The sequence below is a fragment of the Mustelus asterias genome, chromosome 12 (genome assembly GCF_964213995.1).
Source record: "Mustelus asterias chromosome 12, sMusAst1.hap1.1, whole genome shotgun sequence".
In the NCBI taxonomy this organism is placed as follows: Eukaryota; Metazoa; Chordata; class Chondrichthyes; order Carcharhiniformes; family Triakidae; genus Mustelus; species Mustelus asterias.
In genome coordinates, this window is record NC_135812.1 from 57,879,585 (window position 1) to 57,895,021 (window position 15,437).

Consider the following 15,437-nt stretch of genomic DNA (forward strand, 5'->3'; position numbering starts at 1 on the left):
GAACAACAAATGAAAAATCCGGAGAGGGATAGGGAGAGGGAGACCGAAGATAAACACGATAAACTCAGATAATGATAAATCCAATCCCAGCCCAGTCCAATCCAATCACAGGAGGACGAGGTACCAGCAGATATTTATTTCCTTCCTGCCCTCTCCCCCCCAGCCATCCTGCCCCTCTCCCCCACAGCCATCCTGCCCCTCTCCCCCCCAGCCATCCTGCCCCTCTCTCCCCCAGCCATCCTGCTCCTGCCTCTCTCCAAGGGAGACATCAATACTGATTATTGCTGCTGCTTCTGTCCAGGACAGTGTACTGTTTATGTGTAATGGAAGGAAGACGAATCATAGAATCCCGACAGTGCAGGAGGCCATTCAGCCCATTGAGTCTGTACCGACCACAATCCCACCCAGGCCCTATTCCCGCAACCCCGTTAATCTCCTGACACTAAGGGGCAATTTAGCACGGTAATCCACCTAACCTGCAAATCTTCGGCCTGTGGGAAGAAACTGGAGCATCCAGAGGAAACCCACGCAGACACGAGGAGAACTTGCAAACTCCACATAGACAGTGACCCAAGCCAGGAATCGAACCCGGGTCCCTGGCACTGTGAGGCAGCAGTGCTAACCACTGAGCCACTATGCTGCCCTAGTCTTGGAGTGTTTGAACTTCTGCACACAATCGAGGTAAAAATGTTGTCGAATTAGTGACGCTGCTGAGTCAGGTTCGAGTGAGGCTGTGATTCATCCCAAATTCAAATAGCTGACTGAAAGAATGAGATTTGGAGAAGGAGGAAAGGGATGGCTGTTCCCTGTGGATTGAACGTCTGTGAGGGTGTAGTATCTCTCTGTTCAATACTGAGATTCTGAGCCAGGAATAAACCAGTCACAGCACACTGAGTAATAACAGCAACATCACCTTTTAATGTCAGAATTAGGAACTAGAGATTTAGTACTTATTTTGAAATTATACTTTTAAACAAAAGATAAACAATTTTGGCACTTATCTGTAACGTGTGATAGTCTCCGGGTCCGTGTGATACAGAGAGATCAGTAACAGTGTGAGGGGTCGCTCACACGCCGAAACATCCTAATTGTCACCGTTGTGTAGACTCTTGATCAGATTGGGTTTCATATCCCACTGAATGACAATTTTAGACAGTGCTATTCAACTATGGTGTGCTTCACCTCCACACTCTGTCTAATCTTACAGCCCCTACTGCCACACAGCAGAAACTGCACAGCTCAGAACGCATCAGAGAATGAACCCTGGGGGTCCCTATCCACCCGGTTTTATAACACACAATTTGGCCATTGGGGCTTCACTGGATGTGCTTTGATCTGATTGGCTGTGACAATGGTTGACATGGGCCTGATGTCAATCACAATCTCCTCGGGTCTTCCGGAGCTCCGAGAATCAGCGACTGAGGCTGGAGATTGCTTTCTGAGATTTGTGCCGTTCGAACTGAGGGAGAATCAGCCCAGGGAATGGGATCACCCGGTCCCAACACTCCTGCCGGAAAGATGTTTCTTCAGGAGTAAAACATAGGTGATCACGGGAAAATTCAACACAGTAGGGTAATGGGACACAGCCCCCCCCCCAAAGGGGTAATGGGACCACCCCCCCTCCTTCCCTTAGGGATAATGGAACACCCCCACCTAGGGGTAACGGGACACCCTCCCCACCCTCAGGGATAACAGGACCACCCCCCCCCTCTTCCCCTTAGGGGTACCCCCCCACCTCCGGGGTAACAGGTTTCTCAGTGTGTACACTCCCACTCTCAAGAGATCAAAGCCTCAAGAACCCCAGCTTCACCCAGTGGGTGAGCCCAGACACTGAGGCTGTTGAGGAGAGGGGAAAATGTGGCACGGATCTGCTCCTGATCCCTTTCCTGTGCTGCCTTCTCCCCATCTACATTGATTTGCCTCCTCTCCCCAAACCCTCATTTACCCGTGTGGCTAAAGCCTCAAAACACACACCTGACTCCAGCCCAACACGTGAGTAACTCCCCGAGGGGACAGTCCTGGAGGGAAGGCCTGGTTAAGCTGGGCTCCATTTTCAGTAAAGGCCTGAGGAGGCATCTCCTCAAATTGCACAACAGTGTCTAGAGTAAGACACTGTAAACTGCGAATAATACTGAGAACAGCAAGGTATTGCACATTGAGTGAAGAGCCAGCACCACAAACATCCTGCAAATGGAACCAAATCAGTCCCGGAGCTGGGGTAACTGACTTTTCAATGTAGATGGGGAGGAGGCAGTACAGGAAAGGGATCAGGAGCAGCTCCTTGCCGCATTTTCCTCTCTCCTCAACAGCCTCAGTGTCTGGGCTCACCCACTAGGTGAGGCTGGAGTTCAGCAGCTTCAGGGGAGAGGGGGAGAAACTGCAGAGTGACAGGAAGCCATGAAACCCAATTAGACACCAGCAGGAGGTGAATGCAGAGACACCAGACGCCAGACCAAATCCTCATGCATCACAGAGGGCAGGAACCAGGTCAAAATCACATTACTGCCGCTCCCTCCCACACCAGACACACAACTATAATCGTGAAAGCAATGATATTATTGCATAGTGTCCCCTAGCAGCCCCCCCCCCCCCCCCCCCCCCCCCCTCCTCCCTCACCAACCCCATCAACAGTCAGCCTAGCAGACCCAGAGAGACCTGGTCTGATCATTAAAGTCAACCAGGTCAAACAAGAACACCTGTAAATGCACCAACGCCCCCCTGCTACCCCGAAGCCAAGTGGACATTCAGTGAGAGAGCGAGAGTACAGTGGGCAGCACTGAGTGGCAGTGCTCTCAGAGGGAAGTTTTGTCAGCTGGCCAGCTTGTCAGAAATACTAACCCCATATCTGAGACCAGGTGATAGTCACACTACATCTACAGTACGCAGAACCCTACAGCCTTGTGAAGATATCGGTTGTTTGCCAGAAGCTGTCTCCTAAGTGTTGTTTATACCAAACTTGACAAGAAAAAAATGTGGAAACTGCCTCAGACAGTGCATTGTGAAGAGTAGTGGCAACTTAAAGTTCCCATAACTGGATAATAAGCAGCAGATTAGGCTCAGTCCTGGAGTAACACTGGATCAGAGAATATTCAGGAAACAGTCTGTGATTCAGGTCTTGGCCACAGATTGGTGTGACATTGCCATGGCGATCAGACAAGATGGCGTGTGTCACCCTCTATTGGAGAATACTGAACATCTTTAAAAAGAAACATAATACATTGTATGTGACCTGCGTAGGGTGGCCGGGGAACTGCTCCATCCTGTCACAATCGGTATGTGCGTAAGGGGTCTGAAAACAGGCCCGTGTGGGACATTACTGTCAAAGAGCTGCATTCTGATTGGCACAGAGAGAGAATCCCATAAGAGTGTCTCCTATTGGTTGGCACAGGTGGATCCAAGATGGAGCCTGTGATGGCTCACAGACAACCGTCCTGTTCCTCTGTTGATGGGTCATTTGGAGGCCTTGCTCTTGGACTTGCTGGCACTGATGTCAGCCTTGGTCTTCTGAATGCGGGAGAAGATTTCTTTGAAGAGCGCCTTATACTCTGGTTGGGAGTGGCCCAGCCTCTTGTCCGCTGCCTCCACCTGCTGGCTCAGGCTCAAGCTTTTCTCTGGGGCCTTCACCTCTGCCTCCAGACACTCGAGCAGGAAGTCACGGCAGGAGCTGTCACGGGAGACAGGCCGTGACGTTTGCACAGACGCGTGGCGTAGGCCCTCCTCGTGCCGCCGGCACTTTCCCAGCAGCTCTTCGTACTTCTCCAGCAGTGCGTGGTACTGTTCATCCACCTCCCGCAGGATAGACATGCCCCTCTTGCGTACGTTGTTGGCGTGCAGCGTGTAGTTGCCCTCATGCCGGCTGACATCATCTCGTGTGATGATGGCACTGAGAGCCGTGTCACTGCAGCTCTTGCGCACGCGGGCCTGGCCCGAGCTGGCAGAGGGTGGGCTGGTGCCAGCCGGGGCCCCATCGTCCGACTCTGGGGCATTGTTGAGTGGCTCAAGCAGGGCCTCCGACAGGTTGTCCTCCCCGCTGATCAGATACTTCTTCACCTGCTTCATCTGCTGCAGCTCCCGCAACTCAGCCTCCAGCTCCCGCACCCGCAGCTTGTAGCTCTCCATCTGGCACAGCCGCCTCTCCAGCTCTGAGTACTCGCTCAGCACAGCTGCACACTCCCGCTCGGCCGCCTCCTTGTGCTGCTTCTCCTGGCTGATCTGCAGTCTGAGTGCATTCGCCATTAACCGCAGCCGCTCATTCTCCTTCTCCAGGCGCTTCTGCTCGGGCTCAGCGAGGGTCCCATTCCCCGGGAACGTATCATCCTGAGAACTGTACCTGTACCAGAAAGAAAAGACAGCAGAGGAATAGAATTACAGCAGGAGGCCATTCAGCCCATTGTGCCAGAGAGATCAGCTTTACTTCCCCTCCACCCCCACCCCATAATCCTCTTCAAATTCAGGTGTCTTTGGAGAGTTTCTGGGTACACTCATAACCTGTGTTATAAAATTTCAGCACAGCACAGAATAGTTAGTAAGACCACAGGAAATGGGAGCACCGTCAGCATTCAGCCAGCTCCACCACTCGATATGGCTGATTTCTTTACCTCAAATCCACTTTCTCTATCCCGAAATGGAGTGTCCAAAAACCCAATGATCCCAGCCTTGAATCCATTCATCAATTGAGCTTCTACAACCCACTCAGGTAGAGAATTCCCGAGCTTCTCAACTCTTTGAGTGAAGACATTTCTCCTCATCGCAATCCTAAATGACCAGCCTCTTATCCAGAGGTTATGCCCCCCTTGTTCTAGATTCCCCAATCAAGGGGAGCAGCCTCTCTGTGTGGCTACCCTGTCAAGTACCTTCTGAAACTTATGTATTTCAATGAGATCACCTCTCATTCTTCTAAACTTCAGAGAATACAGAGACAATTCGCACAGCCTCTCACCACAGGGACCAATTTGGTGAACCTTTGCTGTATTGCCTCCAACGCAACTATATTCTTCCTTAATTATGGAGACCAAAACTGCATACGGTATTCCCGATGCGGTCTCACAAAGTCCTGTACCATTGTGGCCAGACTTCTTTATTCTTGTACTCCAGTCCCCTTGCAATAAATAAAGGGCAAGATGCCATCTGCCTTCCTAATTTCTTTCTGTAGCTGCATGCTAATGTTTTTGTGTTCCTGGTATGTGTTATACCCTGGCATGAATGTGCCAGCAGGTTAGAGGCCACCAACATTTCAAAAGGAATTTCACAGGATGGGAATCCCAATGAGATTAGCAGCTGTAGAGAGCGCAAAACAAATACATTGAGAGATGATGGTACCATTCAGGGAAGACATACACATGGTAATGCACAGTGATTAGCGCCAGGGACTTAGGGTTCGATTCCCGGCTTGGGACATAGTCTGTGCGGAGTCTGCACGTTCTCCATGTGTCTGCGTGGGTTTCCTCTGGGTGCTCCGGTTTCCTCCCACAGTCTGAAAATGCTGGTTAGGTGCACTGGCCATGCTAAATCCTCTCTCAGTGTACCTGAACAAGTGCCAGAGTTTGGCGACTAGGGGATTTTCACAGTAACTTCATTGCAGTATTAATGTAAGCCTACTTGTGACTAATAAATAAACTTTAGAACTAACAGAAGCTGAGGGGACAGACAGCCAAATATACCAAAAGTATCTTCGAAGGGAATCAGTGTTATATTTGACAACCTCTTCGTGGAAGCAGTAGGCAGTATCCATCTAGCAGCCTGAGGCACAGAGTCCAGCCAGCAGCTGGCCGGTGCTGGTTAGCAGAAACAAGAGTACAAAAACCTTCATGGAGGCAGTTAAAACCCATATCTTCACTGAACCAAGAGACATTCCCCAGAATAACTACTCAATCATATACAGTGTAGTAACTATAAGCTGGCCTTTACTTATAGATCTCTTGGATTGGATGTTTTTGGGAAGAGGGAAGTCCTGAAAGAGTTCAGATCTCATAAATGTACTTTGGATCAGAAGGGTAATTCCTACTTAGATCATTATCGTCCTGTTTGTGTATATGTGTCTTTTCTGTATTGTAATAAATAGTCTTTATTAAATGTTATACTGGGATGGTTACTGTTCTCAATGGGTCTTGCACGTGTCCCCTTACACCGTTCTTGGAGACAAAACTATAAGCCGCCATGAATCGGTGTTTCCAAGTGGGGACACCCTCGCAGAAAACATCAGCCGGATTTGTGACAACCCAAATCCGTCTGAACATCAACATTTAAAGTTTCACATCTTTTAAAAAGTATTCTGCTTTTCTGTTCTTACTAACAACCTCACATTTGACTCCCAGTCACTTTTCCTGTTATCACTTTTCTGCCTCTGTGTCCTCCTCACAGCTTACATTCCCACTTAGCTTTGTATCATCAGCAAACATAGATATATTACTCTGTTCCTTCGACTAGACCCCAGATTCTGACTAGGTAATTGAGGCCCCAGCACTGACTCCACTTGACAACCTGAAAATGACCCTATTCTCCACTTCATGTATGTGAATCCATGCGAATATAAATCGCCCAACTTGTACATTAACCTTTTGTGTGGCACAATATCGAGCGCCTTTTTGAAATCCAAGTAAACCACACTCCACGCTCTTCTTAGTTACTAGGTCACCATCTATTTCTGGAATGCAATTTATGTCTTTTACTGTGAGGATAGACACAAATATTCATTCAAGTCTCTGTCATTTTCTGGATCTCCATGGATTTTCCTGTCTATGTCTCAGGGTTCTGCCACTCCAGCACTAACATCAAACTCCAGTGCAGTTCCCAAGGAGATGTTAAACCGAGGCTCTGTCTACCTTCTCAGGTGGACAGAGAAGATCCCATGGCATTATTTTGAGAGTTATTCCTTTCATTATCTCTTAACCAACATCACAAAAACAGGTTATCTGGTTGTGTTCACAGTGGTGTGTGGGAGAGCTGGCTGTGTGTGAACTACCACGTTTCATACACTACATGTGGGGAAGGCAGTGGTGCAGTGCTATTGTCACTGGACTAGTAATCCAGAGAGCAGGGTAACGTTCTGGGGACCCGGGTTCGAATCCTGCCATGGCAGATGGTGGGAATTTGAATTCAATAAAAAACATCTGGAATTAAGAATCTACTGTTGACCATGAAACTATTGTCGATTGTAGAAAAAACCCATCTGGTTCACTAATGTCCTTTAGGGAAGGAAATCTGCTGTCCTTACCCGGTCTGGCCTGCATGCGACTCCAGAGCCACAGGAATGTGGTTGACTCTTTACTGCCACTTAGTTCTAGTGGGTAATAAATGCTGGCCTTGCCAGCGATGCCCACATCCCATGATGTAATAAAGAAATAAAAAATTACTTCACTGGCTGTAAAGTGCTTCAGATGTCTGGTGGTTGTGAAAGGCGCTATATTAATGCAGGTCCTTCTATTTTCCCCTATACCCAAGTCCAATCATTTTTACATAACAAGCACTTCAGGCACCCCCTCACTCACTCAGTACCTCGATCATCTCCTCACACTCACTCAGTACCTCCGTCACTCCTCACACTCACTCATTACCTCAGCCATCCCCTTACACTCACTCAGTACCTTCAACCTGTCCTCTCGTTGTTTCCAGCCTCCACCCCCTAGCTCAGTGAAGAGGGACCCATGGATCCCGAGGGAACCTCTGGCCAGTAACGGATTACTCTGTTCCAATAGGGGGCTCACAGGCCAGGTTTAAACTTCACACAACCAGTGAAGAGTGAACCCATCCATCTGCCCGGGTTGACTCTGTTCTGATGAACTGTGCAGGGTTAGCCAGAACTGATTGGATTCAGCCATTAGACAGTGAGTGTCACATGACTGATTGCCACAGCAATGACCCTGAGTTTAATAAACCATTGCTGGAAATCCTCATCACAAACAGAGTCCCGAGACCATCCTCCACCTCAATCTTCCCAAACTTCTTCCCGATCCGAGGGTTCTTCATGCTGCTTCCAGACCCTCCATTACACATCTTGTGTCATCGCCCAGATAAACACAATCCCTGGTCATTCTTGCCTTCACCCTCTATCAGCACTCACTCACCCTAACTCCAAACCACTGTTCCCTCTCCTGTGAGCTTGGACAGCTGCTCTCACTGGGCTAATTGACCCCAATCAGATTCAAGCCTCATCCAATCATTACCCAGCAATCATTCACTTGCAGCCTGGGAGCGGGATCGCAATCAGCAGCACGAGACATGGCTGACTCCCTTCCTCCTAATCCGATAGTGCAAATCCCAATTCAGTATCGACTCCACACTGCCCCGCTCCCCGTGCTGCCCAGCTCCCCACCCCACTCCCCTGCGCTGTCCAGCTCCACACCCCACTTCCCGCACTGCCCAGCTCCCCACCCCACTTCCCAGCTCCCCGCGCTGCCCAGCTCCCCGCCCCGCTGTGCTCTGCCCAGCTCCCCACGCTGCCCAGCTCCCCGCCCTGCTGATTTGAATGTCAGTCGCAGCCACTACCTTTGCACAGAGTTACCTGGGCTTGGCACACAGTTCCTTCAGGCAGGGAAAGGTGTGGATAGTTTTCCGGCGTTCCCTCTTATCCCTGCGGACTCGTAGCTGATCCATGTTCCTCATTTCCTGCACCTGGCTTTGAAGCACGTCCACCTGACTCTGCAACCCTTCAATGGTTTCTGTCAATCTGCAGCCAATCACAGAGGAGGCATTGCAGTTACTCAGCCAATCCAAACGCTCCCAGGACAGGTACAGCGTGGGGTTAGATACAGAGTAAAGCTCCCTCTACACTGTCCCCATCAAACACTCCCAGGACAGGTACAGCATGGGGTTAGATTCAGAGTAAAGCTCCCTTTACACTGTCCCCATCAAACACTCCCAGGACAGGTACAGCATGGGGTTAGATACAGAGTAAAGCTCCCTTTACACTGTCCCCATCAAACACTCCCAGGACAGGTACAGCATGGGGTTAGATTCAGAGTAAAGCTCCCTTTACACTGTCCCCATCAAACACTCCCAGGACAGGTACAGCACGGGGTTAGATACAGAGTAAAGCTCCCTCTACACTGTCCCCATCAAACACTCCCAGGACAGGTACAGCATGGGGTTAGATTCAGAGTAAAGCTCCCTCTACACTGTCCCCATCAAACACTCCCAGGACAGGTACAGCACGGGGTTAGATACAGAGTAAAGCTCCCTCTACACTGTCCCCATCAAACACTCCCAGGACAGGTACAGCACGGGGTTAGATACAGAGTAAAGCTCCCTTTACACTGTCCCCATCAAACACTCCCAGGACAGGTACAGCACGGGGTTAGATACAGAGTAAAGCTCCCTCTACACTGTCCCCATCAAACACTCCCAGGACAGGTACAGCACGGGGTTAGATACAGAGTAAAGCTCCCTCTACACTGTCCCCATCAAACACTCCCAGGATAGGTACAGCACGGGGTTAGATACAGAGTAAAGCTCCCTCTGCACTGTCCCCATAGAATCCTAGCATCTTGCAGCAAGGAAAGAAGCCATTCAGTCCATCAAGTCTGTTGGCTCTTTTAAAGTTATCCAATTAGTGCCATTACTATGCTCACTTCTCCATGGCTCTACAATTATTTCCCCTCCAGTATTGATCCAACCCCTTCGGAAATACCCAGTGAATCTGCATCCACCACACTCTCTGGTTGGGCATTCCAGATCTTATCAACTCTGTGTAGAAATTATTCCACTCAATGTCTATTGTCAATCACTGTAAATCTGTGTCCTCAGGTTACTGATCCTGCTGCCCCCGGAAACTGTTTCACCTTAATCTGTTAAAACCTTTCCTATTTCTGAATGTTTTATTATATCTCCCCATAACTGTCTCTGCTCAAAGGGAACAATCCCCGTCTCTCCTCAATAATTGAATTCTTTCCCCTGATGGTATTCTTGTCAATCTTCTCTGCACTCTCACCAAGTCACTGACGTCCTTCCTCAGGTGTGGAGCCCAGAGCCTAGCACATCCTCCAGCTGAGGCCTAACCTGTGACTCGCAAAGACTCAGCACAATTTGCTTGCTTTTCTATTCCTATTCCAGAACCCATATTTACTTTGTCGAATACTCCTCACAGCGCCAGTGACCTGGGTTCGACTCCCGGCCTTGGGTCACTGTTTGTGTGGAGTCTGCACGTTCTCCCCGTGTCTGCGTGGGTTTCCTCTGGGTGCTCCGGTTTCCTCCCACAGTCCAAAGATGTGTGGGTTAGATGGATTGGCCATACTAAATTGCCCCTTAGTGTCCCGAGATGCGTAGGTTAGGGTGATTAGTGAGGTAAATATGTGGGGTTACGAGAATGGGGCAAGAGTGGGATGCTCTGTTGGAGAATCGGTGCAGACTCAATGGACCGAATGGCCTCCTTTTGCACTGTAAGGATTCTATGATTTGTCCTGACTCCATTACAGATCATAGAATCCTTACAGTGCAGAAGGAGGCCATTTGGCCCATCGAGCCTGCACCAACAACAATCCCATTCAGGCCCTATCCCCGTAACCCCACATACCCTGTTAGTCCCCCTGACACTAAGGGGAATTTAGCATGGCCAATCAACCTAACCTGCGCATCTTTGGATTGTGGGAGGAAACCGGAGCAGCCGGAGGAAACCCACGCAGACACGGGGAGAATGTGCAAACTCCACATAGACAGTGACCCAAGGCCGGAATCGAACTTCGGTCCCTGGTGCTGTGGGGCAGCAGTGCTAACCACTGTGCCACTATGCCGCCCCTAATCATATACTCCATAGTCTCTCTGTTCTTGTATCCCCTCTGAAATTGTTCCATTTAGTTGATATTGCCCTCTGCTACTGACTCGGATCGAAACCCTGTCTGTAGCGGGCACAGTTCTTGCCAAGAGAATATTTATTGATGGGACCTGGAGGGAGCCAAGTTCAGTGCCAGTCCCAGACAGGTGAGATGCCTGCTGGTTGGTCAGGCATGGCCCAGTGCCCGAGAGGAAGTGGGCTGGCACTGCCCTGGGACACTCACCGCTCGATCTTCTGCTGTGACGTCTTGCTGTCTAGGACCAGTCTCTGGTTGTGGAGTTCCAGGTCGCGCGCCGTCACATCCAGCTGCTCGTACACCTTGGCATGCTGCTCATTCATCTGACGTAACATTTCCAGCTGTTTGCTGAGGTACTGGGAGAAAAGGATACAAACCTAAACTGAATGGCAGAACTGGCTGGTGGGGCCGAATGGTGTATTGGTGTTTCTATGTTGATCCCAGTGGGGTCTGACTGTAACCAGGAGCAGGAAACCTGGCTGATTTTACCCCTCTAACTGGCAGTATGTACCAGTCTGAGTCAGCACTGGCCAGTGACTGATTGACTCAAAGCCCCTCGTCCAGTTGTCCCCCTTTACATTTCATACATTATCACAGATGTTGTCCCAATGTGTCTCCCGAGACAAATGTTCCCTTGGTTAGGTACCACATTCCTCACTGGCTGCACTCACATGTAGAACATCCAGTCTCGTGAATCATAGTCACACAGCACAGAAAGAGGCCATTCAGCCCACAACACCCGTGCCCGTTCTTTCAAAAAGGTATCCATTTAATCCCACCTTTTACTCAGAATTCTGTAAGTTATTCCCTTCTAGTATTTATCCAATTTCTCTTTCTGAAATGAGAATCTGTTTCCACCAGCCTTTCGGGCAACGCATTCCAGATCACAACTCGCTGTGTAAAAAATCACATCTCCTCTCGAGAGCTTTCACCTTCATGCTGTAAATCTGTGTCCTCTCTCCAGTCTGTCCACGGAACTGAAGTCTCTTATCTCCAGTTCAATTCGAATAAATCTACCTGGACATCCTAAAGCGTGGTTTCAGAACGGGACACACTGCTCTGGCTAGAATCCAATAAGTGATTTAGAAAAGGTTTTGTATATTGGAGGTCGAGCTGAAACAGAGTCTGCCTGTGGCTGAGGTGACATTGCTGAGCTGGCTTTGACTGCACAATGACAAAATGCTGAGAAAGAGCTTTGGGGGGGGTGGGGGGGGGGGGGGTAGAGAGAGAGAGAATAAATGGGCACCATGAAATCTGCAGTGACCCCTTGGATCTTCATCAGGTCAACGTGGTGATGGTGAACCATGATCACACATGCTCTCTCACACCCACACGCTCACACACAGCAGAAAGGTCTCAGGGTCCATCCATGTGGAGACAGCTGGACTGAATCATGGATCCACTTCCTTACAACTTGATAACATTCCTGACCGGGCTTTGAAGGCACAATTGCACCTCACCATGGGATGACTCTTCCTGACTGAGAGGGTGGGGAATGCTGAGCAACTTTGTTCATTCATAAAGCTTTAAGTGGTTAGTGTCAAAACCGAGGGCATGGCCTGGGAAAGAGAGGGGGAGAGCGGGGGGAGCGAGAGAGGAGGGAGTGAAAGAGGGGGGAACAAGGGGGCTAGAGAGAGAGGGAAGGGAAGAGAGGTGGGATTGGGGGTGAGGAGACGGGGGGGAGGGGAGAGAGAGGGAGAGAGATTTGATTTATTATTGCCACATGTATTAACATACAGTGAAAAGTATTGTTTCTTGCGTGCTATACATTCAAAGCATACTGTTCGTAGAGAAGGAAATGAGAGAATGCGGAATGTAGTGTTATAGTCATAGCTAGAATTTAGAGAAAGATCAACTTAATATGAGGTAGGTCCATTCAAAAGTCTGACGGCAGCTGGGAAGAAGCTGTTCTTGAGTCGGGTGGTACGTGACCTCAGACTTTTGTATCTTTTTCCCAAAGGAAGAAGGTGGAAGAGAGAATGTCCGGGTGCTTGGGGTCCTTAATTATGCTGCCTGCATTGCCGAGGCAGCGGGAAGTGTAGACAGAGTCAATGGCTGGGAAGCTGGTTTGTGTGATGGATTGGACTACATTCATGACCTTTTGTAGCTTCTTGCGGTCTTGGGCAGAGCAGGAGCCATACCAAGCTGTGATACAACCAGAAAGAATGCTTTCTATGGTGCATCTATAAAAGAGGGCTCCTGAAGGGAAAATGTGTACAGAAAGCTTCTGACGACAGAATATCATTACTTGAACTGTAAGACAGACCCTTGATTTGTTGTTAACAATGGAGTTAGAGAACCCGCAGAGACCAGGATTCTGGCAGCATGCTGCAGGGAGACAGCCAGCTGGCACTGAGCTATGACTGCAGCATTCCCACTGCGCTCACACTCTCTCCCAGTGTCATCACACTCTCTCCCTGTGCTCCAGCATTAGATACAGAATAAAGCTCCCTCTGCACTGTCCCCATCAAACACTCCCAGGACAGGTACAGCATGGGGTTAGATACAGAGTAAAGCTCCCTCTACACTGAGAGTTAATGCAGTGAAGTGTGAAATGATACATTTTGGTAGGAAATATGAAAAAGGATAAAATTGTAAAGGGGAGCAGAGCGACCGGGATGTGAATGGAGAAAAATGATTGACAGTGTTGGTGCAGTTTGTGAAAATGGTGAGTAAGGTACATCGAATCCTGGGATTTAGAAAGAGAGGCAGTGAGTACAAAAGCAAGGAAATTCTGATGAACATTTCTAAAACACTGGCTCAGCCTTGATTGCAGCAGTGTGTCTGTTTCTGACACCATACTCTCTGAATGACGGGAGAGGGAGTCGAAAGGATTTACAGAAGCTGTTCTTGAGTTGGTTGGTACGTGACCTCAGGCTTCTGTATCTTTTTCCTGACGGAAGAAGGTGGAAGAGAGTATGTCCAGGGTGCATGGGGTTCTTAATTATGCTGGCTGCTTTGGCGAGGCAGCGGGAAGTATAGACAGAGTTAATGGATGGGAAGCTGGTTTGCGTGATGGATTGGGCTACATCACTGAAGCCCACAGAGAAGGGCTTCAGTGATGTGGATAGATTGGAGAAGCTGGGACTGTTCCCTTTTTAAAGAAAAGGGTGAGCGGAGATTTGAAAGCAGTGTCCAAAATCATGAGGGGTCAGGACTGAGCAGCTTCCATTACCAGAAGGACTGAGAACCAGGACACAATGATGACATAAGGAAAAACTTTATCTTACATCGCAATGGGTTCAGATCTGGAAGATGCTGCTTCAGAATGCGGTGGAGGCAATTTCAATCGAGGCTTTCAAAAAGAAAGATAATAATCTGAAGGGAAAGATTGCAGCATTCTCGGGAAAGACAGGGGAGTGGGACTCAGTAACTCTTCCAGAGAACCAGCACAGAGATGAAGGGCAGAATGGCTTCCTTCTCTGCTGTAATCATTTTGATTCTAGGTCAATCCCCAACACCTTCTAGGGATGAAAACAAACGGTGGCTTTGCCAGCAACACCCACACCCCAAGAATTAATTAAAACAAGGAGAGATTTGCATGTGATTATATGGAATATTAATACACAGCCCAGAGGCAGAGGGAAGCAAGTAGTTTCTGGGGTAGTCCACCATCTAGGATTGGCCTTGGCTCTCCTGAAATTGAGGATCTATCTCCAGGACACTGCTGTGTGCAGCCCTGGAGAAAAACCAAAAAACATTGTCTTAAAAACATGTGCAAACATTTCTCTTTATCAGATATAAAAATCTGTTTGGCTGAGAGTCAAGAATTATCCAATGGGTATTTTGACTTTCCAATTGGTATAAGGTAAAGGCGCCATGGTCCCAGATGACCGTAGCTCTGCCCTTTGAGGAAGAGAGCTGACTGGTGGTGACTTAACCCGAGGGTCACCATACCTCGGGCAAGGTTGAGAAGTAACCTCAGCCAGTACGGGAATGAACCCACACCGTTGGAGTGCTCTGCATCACAAACTAGCTGTCCGGCCAATTGAGCTAAACCGACCTTCTCCAATCGATGCAGGAAGGCAGTAGATCATGAGGCTTGATTGTGTTGGCCGACTGGTTACAGCGTGGGGCAGGTTATGGTCTGACACCTCCAGGAATACATTTAACCACAGTTGGCAACCCTAGTTGTTACAGGCCTGTCACAACAGGGGTAGGCTTTTGGAAGGGCTGGGCGGGGATGGGGGGTGTCCGTGCAGCAGTAACTCGATAAGAAGCCGGCAGTATGGATTGAGAAAGGAAATCCTCTTTGAGGACTTTTACATGTTGTAGCTCTCCCCCAGATAGAGCTCAGAATGCAATGAAACATTGGACAGAAATTCACAAGGGATAATTCCTGTTTAATATCCAAATGACCAAATGGGGCTGAGGAAGAAGTAGATTTGAAAAATAGGAGTCAGTCAGTCTGGGAGTCAGGGGATGGTTGGGGTGGGGGGGGGGGGGGGGGGGCGGATTTAAACCCAGCAGAGACTCAGGGAGAGACTGAGTGAAGACCAATTGTCAGGAGGGGGTGCAGGAGATTGAGGGAGCGATTGAGTGGAGGCCATGGTGAAGGGGGGTAGTGTGAGACTGGGGGAGGGGCTGAGTTGAGCCCAAGTTGGACGCAGGGTGGAGTGTCTGTTGGGCTGGAGGGAGGAGTAGCTGTGAACAGTT

General features: G+C 49.2%; 1 protein-coding gene across 2 annotated transcripts in view; it reads right to left on the reverse strand.

The window, feature by feature from the left end:
* Positions 1 to 898: 898 nt before the first annotated feature.
* The window catches only part of cdr2l (cerebellar degeneration-related protein 2-like), a 44,765-nt gene continuing 30,226 nt past the window's right edge, over positions 899 to 15,437 (reverse strand). For both annotated transcript variants that reach the window (XM_078225279.1, XM_078225278.1), the window contains exons 3-5: positions 10,989 to 11,137; positions 8,501 to 8,665; positions 899 to 4,330 (exon numbers count right to left, since the gene is read on the reverse strand). In XM_078225279.1, the coding sequence (XP_078081405.1) occupies positions 3,451 to 4,330; positions 8,501 to 8,665; positions 10,989 to 11,137 (1,194 nt within the window). In that variant the 3' untranslated portion in view covers positions 899 to 3,450. The remainder of the gene's footprint in view (positions 4,331 to 8,500; positions 8,666 to 10,988; positions 11,138 to 15,437) is intronic.